At 39.3% G+C, this 18,868-nt stretch overlaps 1 protein-coding gene across 1 annotated transcript in view; it reads right to left on the reverse strand.

The window, feature by feature from the left end:
* Nucleotides 1–6,653: 6,653 nt before the first annotated feature.
* SYT1 (synaptotagmin 1) overlaps nucleotides 6,654–18,868 on the reverse strand; it is a 245,031-nt gene continuing 232,816 nt past the window's right edge. The window contains exons 8-9 of the mRNA XM_004384616.1: nucleotides 13,637–13,770; nucleotides 6,654–9,752 (exon numbers count right to left, since the gene is read on the reverse strand). Of these exons, the coding sequence (XP_004384673.1) occupies nucleotides 9,546–9,752; nucleotides 13,637–13,770 (341 nt within the window). The 3' untranslated portion in view covers nucleotides 6,654–9,545. The remainder of the gene's footprint in view (nucleotides 9,753–13,636; nucleotides 13,771–18,868) is intronic.

The raw sequence follows: 18,868 nt of genomic DNA on the forward strand, positions 1-18,868 counted from the left end.
CTGGTGCAATGCCTGCTAGACCCTAGTTACGCCTCTGTCAGAGTGACTTCTTATTAAAGAAGCCAGAGAGAGGAAAGACGGTCATGAGAAGATGCATCTACACGCCAAGAAACACCTGTGGCTACCAGAAGCTGGTAGAGACAAGAAAGGATCTTTCCCTATAGCCTTTGGAGAGAACATGGCCCTGCCAACACCCTGAATTCAGATTACTAGTCTCCAGAACTGTGAGGTAATAAATTTCTGTTGTTTACAGCTACCCACTTTTTGGTACTTTGTTAAGGCGGCCCTATGAAACTAATACATTGGCTATTATATTCCATTCCTCTTCTGCCCTCTCTTCTCAGGCTCTCCTTCAACGCTTTTTCCATGTCATTGATTTTTTTTAACGCATGCTACCTGGTGTAATGAAGAGAGTCAGAGTTGACCCTGGAGTCGAGAGACTTATATACCAGCTCTGTACCTGTTTCGTTCTGTTGTACATAGAACTGCTATGAGTTGGAACCGACTTGACGGCAGCTAACAGCAACAACCTGTCATTACCTAGGCACATGACCTTATGCAGCTGGCAGACATCAAGATCACAATGACCACATCAGGAGACGCTGTGGGGAAACAAAAACACATAGCACCAATGGCAGGGTATTTTGGTGGAAACTTCCAAGAAAACAAACTGTTAATGTGTCCAGAACTGTGAAATTGTCCATAGCTTTTTCCCAAACAATCCTAATTTGAGAACTTAACCTAAGAAAATTAGTACAAAGAGAGAGAGAGAGAAAGGGGGAGGGAGGAGGAGGGAAGGAAGGAATATATAGATATCCACCAAAGTATTCATTTCACTGTTATTTATGTAAGAAATAAATTAGCAACAACTGAAATGTCCAGTACTAGGTAAATGATTGAATAAGTTTTTGTTTATCTGCTTAAAGAAAAGTCAGGTGGCCATTTAAATGAAAATTATAAAGACTATGTGGCAACAAGAAAAAAAGGGGTTGTTATTCACACTGTTGTTGTTGTTAGGTGCCATTGAGTCAGTTCCAACTCATAGTGACCCTACGTACAACAGAATGAAATACTGCCCAGTCCTGCGCCATCCTCGCAGCAGTTGCTATGCTTGAGCCCTTTGTCACGGCCACTGTGTCAGTTCATCTCCTTGAGGGTCTTCCTCTTTTTCACTGACCCTCTACTTTACCAAGCATGATGTCCTTCTCCAGGGACTAGTCCCTCTTGAAAACTTGTGTGAGATGAAGTCTTGTCATCCTTGCTCCAAATGAGCATTCTGACTGTACTTCTTCCAAGACAGATATTTGTTCATTCTTGGTAATAGCACTTTGATTTTCCTTTGGGGAACTACCCTTACCTCCTCTCTGTGACTCTAGGGCTGGAGACATGGCCTAGGCTTGGCCAAAGTGAACGTTTCATTGTCTGGACACAGTGACTGTTTTAAGTAGGTCAGGTGACTCAAGCATGTAAGTCAGGTCTGGGAATTTTTTTATTGTGATAAAATATATATAACATAAAAATTTCCATTTTAACCATTTTTAAGGGTACATTTCAGTGGCATTAATTATATTCAGTGTTGTGCAACCATTACTTATTTCCAATTTTTTTCATCATTCCAAACAGAAACTCTGTACTTCTTAAGCAATAACTCCCCATTCCCCCTTTCCCCAGCCCCTAGTAGTGACTAATAAACTTTTGTTTCTATGTATGTGCCTATTCTGGATGTTTCATATAAGTGGGATCATAAAATATTTGTCCTTTTGTGTTTAGATTATTTTACTCAGCTTAATGTTTTCAAGGTTAATCCATGTTGTAGCATGCATCAGGACTTCATTTCCCTTCATTCCCTATATTCCATTGGATGTATGTACCACATTTCATTTGTCCATTTATCTTTTGATAGACACTTGGGTTGTTTCTACCTTTTGTTTATTGTAAATAATGCCAATGGTGTACAACCATCTGTTTGGGTCTCTGCTTTCAATTCTTTTGGGTATATTGGATCTGGAAATTTTGATGAAGCTATTGTGAAAGAAGCAATCTTTGGGAGCATGCTAAGCTGAAAGAATATAAATTTGGAAGTGCTAGCATTGCCATGAGTCAGAATTGACTCAACGGCAACAACAGGGGCCATCTGTGCTGCCACGTGGAGACACTGAAACTTGACAATGAAGTCAATACTCAGAATAGTAGAATTTGGGGTGGGGGAGAGAGAGAGAGAGAATATGAATAGGATGAATAGGAAGATGGAAAGGATGACATTGTTTGAGGCCCTTAATATAGCTATTCCTGAATGTAATCACCCCTTCTTGAACTTCCTGGTTAAGTGAGCTGATAGCTTCTCTCTCTCTCTTTCCATTCCAGCTTGAGTTGGGTTTCTTCTACTCACAACGGAAATAGTCCTGCCAACAACCAAACCAAACCCATTGCTGTTGAGTCAATTCTGACTCATAGTGACCCTATAGGACAGAGTAGAACTGCCCCCTAGGGTTTCCAAGGAGCGGCTGGTGGATTTGAACTGCCGACCTTTTGGTTAGCAGCCGAGTTCTTAACCACTGTGCCACTAGGGCTACTCCCGCCTATAAAGGGTGTCAAATCTTTGTTCTGCACTCCTAATCCAGTGGAGGCAGGAAGGCAAGAGAGCTAGAGTGGACAGCTGAGAAGGAAGTGAGTCTTGACTTGTTTAGTATAGAATGTCTTTTAACCTTGTGCATGCCTTGGCAGGGACAAGTACACTTTGCATGGGGGAAGAGATTTTGCTGGCTGTATGGTTGCTGTCAGAAGGATGAATGTGAGAACCTGGGGATGTGCATTAGTGGCGGAGGGTGAAGAAATAAATGTAACTGAAATGCAGATTTTAAAATGCAGGTAACTTATAGACGGGCTCAGAACTTAGATCACACAAATCATCAGCAGGTTGGCATGGTGTTTTCATTACTGCTGTGTCTTGATGGTTCCTTCTGCATAATTATTACTTTGTATGCTTTGGAACATTTCTTTGTACATTTAGTACCAGGCTATTTCTCATTTTTATTTTCCTGCATTTTTACCTTCGTATTCCAAAGTCACCATCTGACTGTTTTATGGTAGAGATTTGTGTGCAGCTTAAATCAGTTGCTAAACATCAAAGAGTCCTGTGAATATATAATAAAGATGTGTTGCAGGGAGAGGATAAATGCAATCACGGTTTGGAATTTTCAAATCTATAACAGTAAACTGTCTGCATAAATAGAATAAGAATGCGATTTCTATGCAAATGTTTCATCAGGTGTGGGATGACTTGCGTGGCTCAGATAGGAGCACCTGCGTCCTCCAAGAAGAAATGAAAGCACTTAGAAAAAAGTGTATGCAGCTGGTAAAAGGTTTCCTAATGTGTTGGTCATTTGTCTGCTTGTTCTCAGCCCTTGCTCTCAACCTTCTGTGCTCTGCTATGTATTTGGAGGGTGGGATCTCAGACCCTGCGAACTGTCTTTCCTAGACTCTCTTACCAGCTGATTCTGATTAGGTTCTACCAGTGGAGGCACTGGTGCAGACAAAAAGGTAGGAGAGGAGAAGGGATCCTCTTCCTGCTTCCAGCTTCTGTTGGCTTCGCTCTAGCAATAGTGAGCAGCTGCTGGATCAGAGTATTCTGGCAGTTCCGCATCTTTAAAGTGGACCCTCTTTCTTGGTCCCAGAACCAGCACCTGATACCCTTGGGTGGTCCCAGCACCATGGAGCCCCATGGCAATGCCCACAAGGTTCAAGATCCTCTATAATTCTGGGCTCCATTAACACTATCTTTTCTATTTTGTTCTTCCAGCCTTAGGGGCTGTATTTATTAGTCCCTAGGTTACACCCACTGTCTTCACTTTGCTTTTTTAATCCACCCTATATGGGCTTTTTTCTCTATTAAATTCCCTCTTTGAAACACCTGGAGTGATTTTGTTTTCCTAATACATCTAGTAAATATCCTCAAATATCCTAAGTGTATGTGTCTTAGACCCACGAACCTTTTGGGAAAACAGACTTTGAATAAAGGATGAGATGATTTTTTTTTTTTTCCAGAATTTGTTCAGTAATGCTCTGTAAATAAGTTTGGAGCTAATTTGAAGAGCTGTTTAAGAAAAACAAATTCATCCCCCACTGAAAACTAAACAACTGTATTTATAATGTTGATTTTTAAAAAAAAAAATCTAAACTTAGTGGGCTGTAAATTTCCTTTTCTCAGTTTACACTTAGGGGAACTCTTTGCCAATGGCTTCCTCAGAGTGTATAGTAATTAAGTGGTCTTTTAAAGCAGTTTTGGCTCAGTCCCTATTTGGCAGTAATTAATATAGTTGGCTGAAAGAAGTATGAGCTAGCCAGCTGTCAAAGACCCTATCATGGGTAAACTTGAAGTCTTGACATACGGGATAAATTTTGCAGCAGTCTTGCTCACTCCCTGGTTTGGATAATTCCTACCAGTTCCTTTAGGACTGCTCTGTTACCGCCTCTAGCAAACTTTCTTCATATTGTTGTTGCTGTTCTTTGACGTCAAGCTGGCTCTGACTCATGGTGACCCCATGCACAACAGAACCAAACATTGCCAGGTCCTGCACCGTCTTTGGAATAGTTGCCGTCTTGGTCCATTGTTGCAGCCACCGTGTATTTTGAGTGCCTTCCAATCTAGGGAGCTCATCTTCTAGCACTATATCCGACAATATTCTATTGTGATTCATAAGGTTTGCATTGGCTAATTTTTGGAAGTGGATTGCCAGGCCTTTCTTCCTAGTCTTAGTCTGGAAGCTCTGCTGAAACCTGCCCACCATAGGTGACCCTGCTGATATTTGCAATCCCAGTGGCATAGCTTCCAGCATCATAGCAACACACAAGCCACCACAGTACCACACACTGACAGATGAGTGGTAGTTCTTGATATATCCTCTCCTAAAGAATGGTGTTGTAAGGTGGGATCCCCAGGAAACAGATTTTGAGATGGAGCTATGCATGCAGGGGTTTTATTGAGGAGTTCTAAAAGTAATGAGGAAAAGTGATTGAGCAGAGGCAAAGTTAAAGTGAAATGCAGTTGCAAAAGCATTCTCAACTAATCCCTTGGGGCTATGAAGCTGAGATGGTACTACAGAGATATCCTGCCCTGACTATTGAATGTGGGCTCCCCTGGGGAGGGTGCATACCTTAAGTGAGGCAGCTTCATTTGGTAAAGGTCAGAGGGACACAGCTGTGAGATGTCAGCAAGCAATGCTTCTAGCAACCAAAGGATAAATACCTCATGCTGAATGGCGTCCACTAAGATTGGGCTTGTGAAAGTTTTCAGGGACCCAAGGCATTTGCTTTTTTTTTTTTAAATAGTATTTTATTGTGTTTTTGGTGAAAATTTACACAGCAAGTTAGGTTCCTCTTTGACAGTTTCCACACAAATTGATCAATGACATTAGTTTCATTTTTCGCATTGTGTCAACATTCTCATTAATTGTGTTCTGGTTGTTCCATTTCCAGTACTCTAGTTTCCCTACCCCCTTATCTTCTCATCTTTGCTTTGATTAAGTGTTGACCTTTTGGATTCATACAGATGTTTTTTCAGTAGAGCACCGATTTAATAGGCAATGTCCTTTATTTTGTGTGTCACTTTTCTTTCTGTTGAAAGGTGATCTCGGGATAATTTTGGTTCAAGGTTTAAGTAGTATCTCAGTGCGGTTTAAATATAATCTCAGGGAGTCCTCTGGTCTCAGTGGTCCAGTTAGTCTGGCCATTTTTAAGAATTTCAGTTTGTTCTGCATTTTTCTCCCATTCTAACCAGGATCATCTATTGCAGCCCTGGTCAGATTGGTCAGTAGTGATAAACGGGCACCATTTAATTCTTCTGGGCTCAGGGTAGTTGAAGTTGTGACTTGTGTAGGCTATCAGTCTTGTAGACTTTTTTCTTCTCTGTGATTTTATTTACCTTCTTAGTCTTTTGTTGCTGATGAGTAAAGACCAATTGTTGTCCTTAGATGGCCGCTAGCAAGCTTTTAAGACCCCAGACGCTACTCATTTCGCTAGGATGCAGAACACGAACTTTCTGAGCCAAATTAAGGCATTTGCTTTTAAGTACACATCACAGTGTATTGTGAAAGTGTATTTACATGTCTTTCAGAGACTGTGGACTCTTTGGGGGAAGTGTATTTTATTACATCATTTTTGTATTTCCAGTGTTCAGTAAGAACATGGTACACAGTAGGCACCTGGTAAATGTTGAATTCAGTGGAGGAAAGATGTTTACTTGCTTCCACTAGCCATTACAGTAGGCAGGGAAATTGAAAACAGGGTTTTAAAAATCTTGTTTTTAGTCCCGCTCTGGAGAGAAGGTATGTGACTGAGTTAGACTCCGGAGTGAAAAATACGTTTTGGGCAAAGCAGAAAGCGCGAAAGTGTGCCAGATGAATCGATCATAAACAAAAACAAAGAAACACATGTTGAGAATGACAGTGCCCAGGAACACTCAGCAGTAATGGCCAAATCCTCTCTGGCCATTGTTTTCCCTTCAGCCATTTCTGTATTCATAGACATGACTCAGAGGCTGGCATTCAGTGCAAGCTTTTGTTTAGCTGCCACTGTTTCTGGCAGGCCCCAAAAGTCAATAGGCCATTGACTCACCACCAGAGCTAGGTAAGAAAAAGAGTTAAAAGGCGGCAACATCAACCGGAAATAAAACATTTTATTGAATATCCGTGTAATATGTTAAGTCATTTTTAACAACAATCAGAAAACTACTGTGGAATTCACTACACGAAGTGAAACGAAATTTAAACCACCTCATCAAAAATGAAGGTAAAATACAGCTAAAGTAGTTGGCTCGCGGGCCACGAGCCATATGGCAGAAGAAAACACCCCAACATTTCTACAAGATACAGAGAAAATCCACACATAGAAACACTCAAGCAGGCAGTAAATATACACAAAGGCAACTAGGATCTTTCTAGAGCGTCAGATGCTAATACTTCACACAGCTTTGTCAGAAAGGTACATGGGACTCATCTGAGGATGAATCTTGGTCATACAGCAGGTTCAGTCACTGACTCATGAAAGATAGCATACTAACAACTAAGTCGATGGTGACAATCCCAGGTTTGGCAGTGTTGCAAGAGAATGCATTAATAGTGCTTTGATGCAAGAAATAATGTGTATTCGGCAGCTTCACCCTGCTTGTTTAAAAGTGGTGTATCAGTGTGGACAACTTAAAGCTGAATATGGTGAAATTAAATTTCAGTTTCTGATATTTAAGGACTTTTGAAAAGTTAGTCAAGTCCCTCTCTTTGGTAGGGTCTGGTCCTTTAAACTGGAAAGAATCTTGTTTGAATTTTTCTGTTAAAACTGATATTTAATCTCACACTATGACTTGTGCATTTCCTATTATCTACGTTTGAAAAAAGTATGGATCCTCGACAGAAGAGGGAGATGTTATTCACCTTTGTTCTTTGTATGTGTCCCAGTTCTAAAGAATTTGCCACAACTGGGCCAAAAGACCAAAGGGCTTGCCTCTTCTTTGATGAGGAAAGAATAATGACAGGAATTCTTGTTTTATCAGGAAACAGCCAACCCCGTATTCGAAGCCTACTGTCAGCCCTTTTTTAATTCTCTTTGAGTTTTTAAAAAATGTGGCGTGATATCCTAAAGTCTGAACAGGAGACCAATGCTTAGTTTCCCTCCATTTTGTTCTGGTGTTTGTGAAGATAAACTTTCCCTTCAAAGCATCACCACTCTCTGCCCTAGGAGTTAAAGTGTGTCAGAGAAGCAAGCGGGAAAAAAAAGACTAGATGTGGTGTGGTGTATAATAGGCTGCCCTTTCATAAAGTGGTTGCCTACCATAGTGGGGAAAAATATGGCATATCGCACAGTGCTTGACAAAAATGCTGTGTGTTCCACCCCATTCTATGTATCTTTCTTGTCCTATGCATAGCTTTTCAGTTCTGAATTGGTCCTTTGTAACGAGAACTGTTTGTGCTACACACATTGGGCAGTGCATTAGAGGGAATGGCAGTATTGTTACAAGATCACTACGGAATAAATTGAGTGCTATCCACTGAGGAAACTAGGTTTCTAAGCACACACAGCGTCACAGTGTTACACAGAGCAGTCCTTTAAGACTCTTATGGAATGACTAGTAGCTTCATAATAGTGCCATTTACTACAGAATAACATTGAAAACATTTAAAAACTCCTCCTAAATCAAGCATCTAATATACATAAGAGGTTGCTTCAGTTTTCTAGAACTTGTTCTTGGTTTTGTTTCACCTTTTTTTTAAAGGACAAATTAAAACTTATTGAAGTAAAAAGAGCATATAAAAAGATCACTAGCTGTCTGTTTTGGCTTAATTGAAGTGCATTCAGAACTATGGCTAATTTTTTTTTTTCATCTTTTGATGGGATTACAATACTGTTTACCACAAAGTAATTTTGTGTAATAAGCACAGATTGCTGTGTTAAAAATATTCTGCATTCCTTCTAATCTGGTTTTGTATAATAAAATATTTTGTTATAAAGTCTAACGTGCAAACCTTTTAGAATTTGTATCAGTGTGAAATCTGGACCAGAAATTCACAGGATGCATGTTTTGTATAAAGGTGATAACGGAGAGCTACTTTTTTTCTTTTTTAACAGTCAGGCAATATTTCAGAAATGCTGACTTCTCCCCTTAGCTTCTTTCCACCCACCCCCTATCCCCAAACAAATGCAGATATACGCACACGTGTGCGTGCACACACACGCCTATACACACACATACATACACACACAGAGAACACCATCATCCTGTTATTCTATATGCAATAATATGAAATCATTGCCTCCCATTAGATTGCTTCCTCAAATGTTAGAGTGAAGCCATGGTTTTAGCTTTGTATATATGTACAGACAGATGCTGTTCTGGTTTGTGGCTTTGCTTCCTTGAGGTCAGCCCAGATGCTTCTCAGATCATGCTAATTTGCCTGTGAAGGAATTCTACAAAATTGGATTCACCCACCAAACATGTGGTGTAAGCACATCTTGGTACTCAAATGATTCAACTGAAAGCTCAGGTTTAAGTTGTCCTTTAAGATGTCAGTTGAACTGTGCTAGTGCCTTACAAGTTGATATTTTTGCTGGAATGCAGACGATACTATATTTACCATATAATATATTTTCAGCTCTCCTATATCTCGGTCAATTTACATAGTTTAAAATAGAACATCTTATTAAAAACATCTAGATATACACAGATTAGGAAACACAACATACAAATACACAAACAAGAAATAAATCTTTAGCATACTGGTATATACAACGGTGTGATACAATAAATAATTTCAGTCATGCTCTATCTACACATCATATTGCTTAAAAGAAGAGTAGATTTGGAGGGCAGTGATATGATGAAAGGCTTAGGGACTCTACATTTAAATTTGTGCAAATTAAAACAGGATTTGAAGTACCACTGAATTGTGTTAGGAATGCATGGCTGGAAAAATGAAAGGACCCATATTACTGAGGTATTTACAGATACTGGCTAAAGAGCACTATGTGGGCAGACTCAGAAAGGCTTCTTCTTTCCCTTACTTCTTGATTGCCAGCATGGCATCAACTTCCTCCTCTACCTGCAGAGTGTGCCACTGGGCAATGGGTCGCCTGGGGTTGGCCAGCATGTCTGACCAATGTCGCAGCTCCGCGCCAGTGCTGTTGTAGCCCACAAAGACTTTGCCGATGGCATCGTTCTTGCCAATCTTGTCATAGTCCAAAACAGTTACCACCACTTGTACTTTCTGGAAAAGGACACAGAAGAAACATTAATCAGCCAGCTTCCCTGAGATCCAAGGAATTGGGAAATAAGAAGAATCAATCTCTAATTACTGGGACAAAGCTGAAAATGAATATGAAAACCTGAGTCCAATTCCTATTTAGCCATCATCATCATCAAACTACTCAACCGTATTGATTTTTATCATATACTTGGCACTATTCTAAGTCTTTTACATGAACTAACTCAGTTACTCCTCACAATAGATCCTATTAATATTGCCATTTTATAGATGAGTATGCCTAAGCTCAGGGAAATTAAGTAACCTGCCCAAGGTCATACAGAGAATGAGTGACAGGTGGTTTGGTCTCCAGAGCCCTTGCTGTAAACCACCATGTAATGCTACTGGTGTCAACTTGAGTTAACCTCTAAATCCATTTCTATTTCAGATGTGAAATTTCTGGCACTGGTACTCAGACCATTCTTTTTTTGGTTATAATTCCCAAAGCAATTAGGTACAGCAATCCCATTTCAAGCCAGCATTTTATATAAAAACAATACTGTATACAATTTCAGCTAATGATTATTGTGAGTATAAAATGTGACAATATAAAGTCTTTTAAAAAGTAGTAATTAAAAAAAGATATTTTTTCTCATTCATCCATTCTTTCAAAAAACATTTATTGAGTAGCTACTGTGTATCTGTCACTGACAACATGACCTTTTAGGCCACACAAGATTATACTTCAGTGTTCCATCAGGCTGTGAGGGTTTATTAAATACTTTTTGAAATGACTAAACTCTGCCGCATAGGGGTTCCAAGGAGCAGCTGGTGGATTTGAACTGCCAATTTTTGGTTAGCAGCCGAATGCTTACCCACTGCACCACCAGGGCTCCATGGATTGAATTATGTCCCCCCAAATTATGTGTTGTAAATCCTAACCTCTATGCCTGCGGTTACAATCTCATATGGGAATGGATTCTTTGTTATGTTAATGAGGCAGGATTAGATATAAAAGAGATTAAACAAGCAAGCCGGCAAGCAGAGATGGGGGAAGAGAAATGCCAAGGCATATGAAGATCTCCCAGGAGCAGAAGCTCAAAAGAGACGAGGACCTTCCTCCAGAGTCTACAGAGACAGAAAGCCTTCCCCTGGAGCTGGCGCCCTGAATTTGAACTTCTATCCTCCTAAATGGTGAGAAAATAAATTTCTATTTGTTAAAGCCACACACTTGTAGTATTTCTGTTATAGCAGCACTAGATAGCTAACACACTGTACGAAAGAAAATCCATACCGTGATAGTGTGAAAGAAACACTTTTTAAAAGCACATTTTAGTTCTGCTTCCTAAGTAATGAATTTGCTTAGTCAGAATATGTGATGGTTCCAATCTAGAAATTGAGTGCAAGGATAGAGAAAGTGTTTAAAATAAAGCAGAATGCATAATATTTGGTGGCCAGAGTTAAAAGGAACAGAAAACATAATTATAAAACCCAGGGCCAGATGAAAATCCCGCTGAATTATTGCCCTTTAGTGGACTTTGTACTCTGAGGACTGCATTATTGCGCCAGTGTGCTGAGAAATGTCACTGATGTACAGCTCTCAGAACAGAGAAAATGATCACTTCTGAAAGTGAAATTTAGAATGTAAACCACAATACACTGATAATAAAGCAGACTAACGCCCATCTTCTCTACTGCAGTGTTGGACTGATTCCATTATCAAGGGAATTACATACCTGCTAGATGGTATTTGGAACTGAGACTAGGATCATCTTGGCTTTCAGAACTTTCCTAAGCAATTCATCAGGATGTAATCACACTACATGGAATGGGGGGTGTGTGTGTGTGTAGGGGACACTATACACAAACGTAACAGGGATTTTCAGAGTTTGGAATGAGTTTTGATTATTCTATTTTGGAATGCATTGATTAGTAGCACTCAAGAAAAAATATCCTTGTGAAGGTTTTGGATTAATTTTTCCAGCTGTATACGTAGTTTATTTATATACAGATTTAGAGGGGCAACACTTTCATGTGCTTTTGAAAATCAGCATATTTTGCTTCTGTCATAATACATTTCTTAGGGATAAAGAAAGACAGAAGGAAGATCAGATAATCCTATAACCTCAGGATGGGGGAAATTTAAACCCCCATTATAGCATGTGAAATGCTCAATTTCTTTCTCTAAAAAAGTGCAAGATTAGGTAAGCAGCCTCCTGGGGTGGGGAGATTGATTCAATGAGCAGAAAAGGAGGCAAGCAAACACTTTTTCATTTTTTCCATGCCTAATGTACTCCAAGGTTCTTTCTGTCCTGACAAAATGTTATCTCCAAAATGCTGCCCCAGAAACCCAACATATGTCTTGTTTTTAATGTGTTTCATTGTCAATATAGTCACATCTGATGTCATTTATAGTTGAAAAAGGATATTTATTTTTAAAAAGATATAGAAGTTTTACTCAAAGAAGAAGCTTTACAATAGGATTTTTCATCTCAATGCTCTGCCTTATATTGTTCTGCAGAATTAAAAATAAGATGCCAGGAGGCGTTAGTTTCCATAGAATCCAGGTCTTAAAACTCAAGAGTTTTCACTGAACAAATATTGCAAAGTAAATTACTGGACAAAATTAGATACCTTAGGGTTTTGCCAGTGGGTCCTAAGCAGTGGGTTCAGTGATTCAGGCTAGTAAACAAGTAATCAGGGACAGGGAAGCAGTGTCCTCTTCAATGTCAGTTACTTATATAACAGTTGTTAAAAGTAAACAGCACGTACAATACACCACATCAAGGTGTATATGAGAAAAGTTGCATAAAAAACATAAATCTATTTGAGGATGGTGGGATTACCATAGTTTCACGCAAATAAAACATACCCACTACATTTGTTTGCCAACCGCTCCCTCCCCTCCTCGAGGTATTTTCATAAGTGCCGCTATGCCAATTTTTTTTTATGTGTTGCTGTAAAAAAAATCAGCATAGAGTACTGACAAAAGGGGAGGAAAGGAGTGGTTGACAAACAATCATAGAAGGTGCTCGTTATTTGTGTAAAAAATACGGTATAGGTGATTTTTGATCATTTCAAATTATGATAATACAGTACAATAGCTACGAGCCACATGTGGCTGTTTAAATTTAAATTTAAATAAATTAAAATTAAATGAACTTTAAAATTCATTTCCTCTATACATTAGCCACGTTTCTAGTGCTCATTAGCCACCTGCCTCTAGTAGCCACCATATTGGATGGGTTGATGATAAAACATTTCCATCATCATAGAAAGTTCTATTAGACAACACTGATTTAAAAATTGCTTTAATCTTATTGTTAGATTGTTGTTGTTAGGTGCCATCAAGTTGTTCCCGACTCATAATGACCCTGTGTACAACAGAATGAAACACTGCCTACTGTTACGGGTTGAGGTGTGTCCCCCGAAAATATATGCTGAAGATCTAACCCCCAGTACCTGTCAATGTGGCCTTGTTTGGAAATGAGATCTTTGGAGATGTAATAGATTAATATAAGGTCATCAGGGTAGGCCCTGGAGCACTGGTGGCCCAGTGTTAAAAGCTCAGCTGCAGTCTTTAGTTAAAGCTCATTTTCTCTTGGCATTTTAACTTCTGTGGCTACACTTCTGTAGTTAGCAGACTTGTTCTGTTGATTTTCTTTTTCCTACTTTATTTCTGCTGAACAGAAGATGCCAGCTGTTTCTGGCTGATGAATCAGCACACCCTGGCTGTATATATTATCATTTCCCTCTTGATGTAGCTCGAGCATCAAATGTGCATGGAAATAAGGACGGCATTCCTAATGAAAGCATATGCACAGATAATTTACAAGGTCTGTGTGTATAATTTATGTGATCTGAAGGAATGAAATTGAATCGGAAGACAAAATTATGTTTGACATTACCTGGATTTGCTCAAAAGGTACTTCAAAGCTGAATGACTCATTGTAGTAGGGATTAAGTGTGTTCTTTTTAATTGTTGTCTTTTTCTTCTTCAGCCTCTTGCCATTCTGCATCAGATGAATCTTCACATAAGGATCTGAAAAGCAAAAACAATAATTTTAGGGGATCAGATCATAATTTAGATCTAGATCATAATTTAGTTTATAAGAGGACCAAATATTTGCAACAATTGTATAGCATATATTTAGTATTTTTTTTAATTTCAAGAATTTTTTTATTAAAAGACTTTAAGTTATAGGACATGATTTTTGTCATGATATCTCAATATTTACAGTTGGATTTAGAAGATAGGAGCAGTAGTAAACTAGCTCTTTGATATGTAACATTTGCCAATGTCCACGGTGTGAATACTTTCCCCATGGCCAATTTCAAGCTAGCAACAGTTTAAGAGCTGGCTTGCACGTTTCCTAAAAATTTAACAATTGGCTCTCACTAGCAAGTAAAGAGCTGGCTGCAGCACACCACTGCATGGGAATGAACTCTTGATGGAGAGAGGACAAAGGACCCCATTTATTCACTCATGTATTCATTTAATCAACCAATATTAGTTGAGTGCCTGTAACGTGCTAGGTACTGTGTTAAACTCTAGGGATATAGCAGTGAACAAAATAGACATTTCTTGTCTTCATGATACAAGTTTAGACTTGTGGAGGAAATAGACAATAAGCTTGTACAGAAATGAAAAACATATGAAAGTTCAAGTTGACAAGTGTCTTAGTCATCTAGTGCTGCTATGAAATACCACAAGTGGATGGCTTTAACAAAGAGAAATTTATTTCGTCATAGTAAAGTAGGCTAGAAGTCCAAATTCAGGGCATCAGCTCCAGGGGAAGGCTTTCTCTGTCTGTCGGCCTTCTCATCAATCTTTCCCCAGACTAGGAGCTTCTCCGCGCGGGGACCGCAGGTCCAAAGGATGCGCTCTGCTCCCGTCACTGCTTTCTTGGTGGTACGAGGTCCCCAACTATCTGCTTGCTTCCCTTTCCTTTTATCTCTTACAAGAGATAAAAGGTGGTGCAGGCCACACCCCAGAGAAACTCCCTTTACGTTGGATCAGGGATGTGACCTTAGTAAGGGTGTTACAATCCCACCCTAATCCTCTTTAACATAAAATAACAATCACAAAATGGAGGCCAACCACACAATATTGGGAATCATGGCCCAGCCAAATTGATACATACATTTTTTGGGGGACATAATTCAATCTACAACAACAAGGGTGCTCTAGAAGAAAAGAGCAGGATAGAGATATGATAGAGAATACCAGAGATGAATGGTGGGTGGTTTCCAGGAGTAGTAACTGACTCATGGCAACTGTTTTTTTTTTTTGTTTTTTTTTTAAATGGAGGGTGGTAAGGTAGGAATGAAATTGTTACATTTAGTGTGCTCAGGTAAGGTCTCTCTTAGGAGGTAACGTTTAAGCTGAGGTGTGACTGTTGAAGGGTGAGAAGAGGCCGTGTGTGTGTGTGTGTGTGTGTGTGTGTGTGTGTGTGTGTGTGTGTGTGTGTATGAGAGAGAGAGAGATTGTGATATCCAGGAGATGTGCCTCACCATCCCAAGTTAGTGAAGAGTTTCAAGTATTCAAGGAAAAGAGAAGAGGCCAGTATACACAGAGGTAATGAGAAAAGGAGCAGAAAATTTCCCTTGGCAGTTTCCCCAAAGCCTCTTTAGGGAAATGTAAAGCAATAAGTCAGTCACTAGAGGAATAGGAGAGTTTCCATTTACTAGATGGAAAAATAGAGTGCAGAGCCAAAGGATGGATGTATAACATACCTTTAGGCCACTAGGAAACAATGCCTGGGATTGATAGTAAAATATCCTCTACTGTTTTTCTTAAACATATTCCCACTTCATATGTAATACATGTTCATTATAGAAGAAATTTCAGAAAACAATGATAAACAAAAAGAAAAAATTTTAAAATTATCCATGATTTTACTCCCCAGAAATCATCACTAAGCCTTCCAAATTTTCTTTCCTCTCTTCAGAGCATGTAAAGCTGGGAGAAGCTAGAGATTATCTAGTCTAATGCCACCTATTTTTAGGGGAGAAAACTATAGACTGGAGGAGGTTGTTTATTACACCCACTCCTCACTTATGGACATGGTTAGGTTCCAAAGACCAAGTCGTTATGGGAAAATCAGCACTATGCAAAAATGGAGGATGACTACATCATTACATAATTGCCAAATTACATCATTACATTACATTATGTAACTGCCAAACCACTAGAATCGTGGCCCAGCCAAGTTGACAGATAACCCCAGCGTCCTTCTCGCCTCACACCTCAGCATTTGTTACTGACAGATGTACTTCATTAATGGTCAAAATAGTCAGATGGTAGATTTTTTACTATTGTCATAAATACAAAATATTGGATAACGAGATAGTGAGTAAGTAAGAAGTGGGTGTATTTCCCTCCCCCTATGCTTCCTCCTTGCCCCCTCCCCCAATAGAATGGAAGACAAGGACAGAAACTTTGTCCGCCCTATTCACTATTTGAATTAATTAGAATAGCGCTGGCTTACATTAAACTTTTGTTGAACAAATAAGTGGGACTTATTTAGGGCCTTATAATCTGGGTTTCCTAATCCCCAGTCCTGTCTTGTTCCCAATGCCCTATAACTCACATTACTTGGAAATGTGTAGTTTGGGATGCCACAGACAGTCAAGGAGATCGTCACGAAAATTGTCATTAAAATGAAGAACATCTTTAAAAAACAGGCCTCGAGATGAAAAAACAGCTCTGTCAACTAAATAGTTGGTCAGTTAAAAAAAAAAATCCACTGTAAATAATTGCAACTGAGGGTGGGGGGGTGCGGGGGGAAAGGCCTTTTACTGGTAATCCATCTCGCTGGTCACAACTAACTTTGATTTTTGGTTCCACGGGGAGAGACCTTGTTTAGTGAAGTTCCCTGGCTTCCCTTCTCACCCACGTGCACTCTGATAAGATGGTCAGGCTGCTGCTTGCTGCTTGGCAGAGACTAAAATTCATTGATGTCTCCTGTATTTGTATGTTGAAACTTCATCAACCTAAGGCATAGATTTTCTCAAGAGAAGAATGCTTACTATTTATTTATTCATTCAACACTACCATGCTGTAAATTCTGAGATTCAGAGAATGACAAGAAAAATCCTTGTGCATGTGTCATTTGAGTGAGCAAATTAAAACACCCAACAAGATACTTTCAGATTTTGATAAGACCTCTGATGTGATGTGATTAATGTCTTCGGGAGAACAGTGTAGTTTGGGAAGGATGATCAGAAAAGTCCTGATCATTGAGGAGGCGATGTCTGAGCCTGTATGACAGGAAGGAACCAACCATTTGAAGATATGGTGGATGCTTGTACCAGCCAGAAGGAACAGGTAAGTTCAAAGGCCCTAGGGTGCATGAGTCAATGAGGTCAGAAAGGTAACTAAGGGTCTGCTGAGCTGTTACTTTTATGAGCAGACTGTTAATTCTGGAAATGATTCAGAGGTATTCTACAATATCATGTTTGTATTGTAGGGCTGGGAGGAGCAGGTTTGGGCTGCTATGGATAGATGATGTCAGTCCCGGCCTTTGCAGATTCACTCTGATACAGGTACCAAAGCTACTTACTCTGCAGGCAAAGTTACCATCTTACTCATAACCAAGACTGGCTGTTGCTTAGGGGTCCTATTCTGTATCAGTTTTGTGCCTGGATAAATCTTGACTAAGCCTGATATGGGGTAGGTACATTTAAGCATCTTCTTGGCCCAGCAAGCTGAAATCTTAGCCTCAGTCTTCTCCATTTTTGCCCATTCCTTGATTGGCTTGATTTCCTAAGTGTCCTCTGGTTCTTTCATTGCACTGAAGTCTTGTCTTGAACTCTTCTCCCTTTGGAGATGGCCCTAATCCCTTGCTTAGCCCATTAGTAACTGCTTCTGGGACCTAGACTTTGTTCCTGTTTCTCTAACTACTGGCTGAGTTCTCTAAACTGGAGGTACACCCACTTAACTATAAGTCACATACATGTTTTAAGGACACACACATATTTTTTAAAGCAAGGATAACTTCTCCTGCAACGTAGGATTCTGTATAATTTAATGTATTCCATTTTGGGGATTGAGGTAATTCTCTTCCACAAAGCAAATGACCTGTCCTTATCAGTTCAGAGTTTTTTGGTGGCTTAGAAGTCCTGGTGATTACACATGGGACACAACTTTATGGAAGTGATAAAATAGGCTGTCATGAGATTCACTAATGTTGCTATTGCTTTTCCTGAGTACAGCCGCTGGGCATTATGCATTGCATCAAACATCCATTAGGTTTTCTGAAACATGTAAATAGCGTGGGGAAATATGCAGTCTACAAAATTGGGCCACTAGTCAGTATCTTTCTGGTTGCATTGCTTCATTCTGTTCACCAAAACAAGCACATTTAAAGTCTGATAACCCTTCTTCAATACCATTTAGATAATCCCTGTTACCAGGGTCAGATTACTCAATAAGCAAGATATGCACAGGTTTACTTGTGTTTACTTACTAATCTGTACTGCACAATTTCACCTGTTTTTCACCACATCTTTGATTTAGTGAAACCCATGTGAAATTGTGCACTACAGGTTAGTAAGTAAACACAGTTAAGCCGGTGGGTACCTTGTTTATTGAGTAATCAGCCCCTGCCTGTTACCATTGAAATAGGCACAAGACTTAAAACACTTCATTTTCTTTATTGCTTCAACTTATCTTAAAAAAAAAAAAGAAGGTTTTTGTTTGTTTTTTTTTTGTTTTTAACTTTGGTAGAAAGGAAGATCTTTTTTCTGATGTCTGTCTAGCTCCTGATAGTGTATGACTAACTTTTCACTTCTGGAAAATGATGGACTGGGTTCAGAAAGAAGGTTCTTCATTCCCAACAATAAATACATTGCAGGTAAAATGAGTGCAGATTTGTCACCCCATTTTGGATAATTTTCAGTTCCTTCATTTGGTTTTGTTATTGATGTTGCACTGCTACCTTTCCTCTACCATTTGTCAGGTTTTTCTTTTTGTCTAATATGAGCATAGCTGGACTTTATCGCCTTTCTCCCATAATACCTGTTATGATTTGTAGATTTTTTTCAAGACACTGAAATGAAATCACCCTCAAAATTTTATATACTGACAAGACTTTTTTTTTTATTGTACTTCAGGTGAAGGTTTACCGAACAAATAG

The sequence above is a fragment of the Trichechus manatus genome, unplaced genomic scaffold (genome assembly GCF_000243295.1).
Source record: "Trichechus manatus latirostris isolate Lorelei unplaced genomic scaffold, TriManLat1.0 scaffold00125, whole genome shotgun sequence".
NCBI classification, from domain to species: Eukaryota; Metazoa; Chordata; class Mammalia; order Sirenia; family Trichechidae; genus Trichechus; species Trichechus manatus.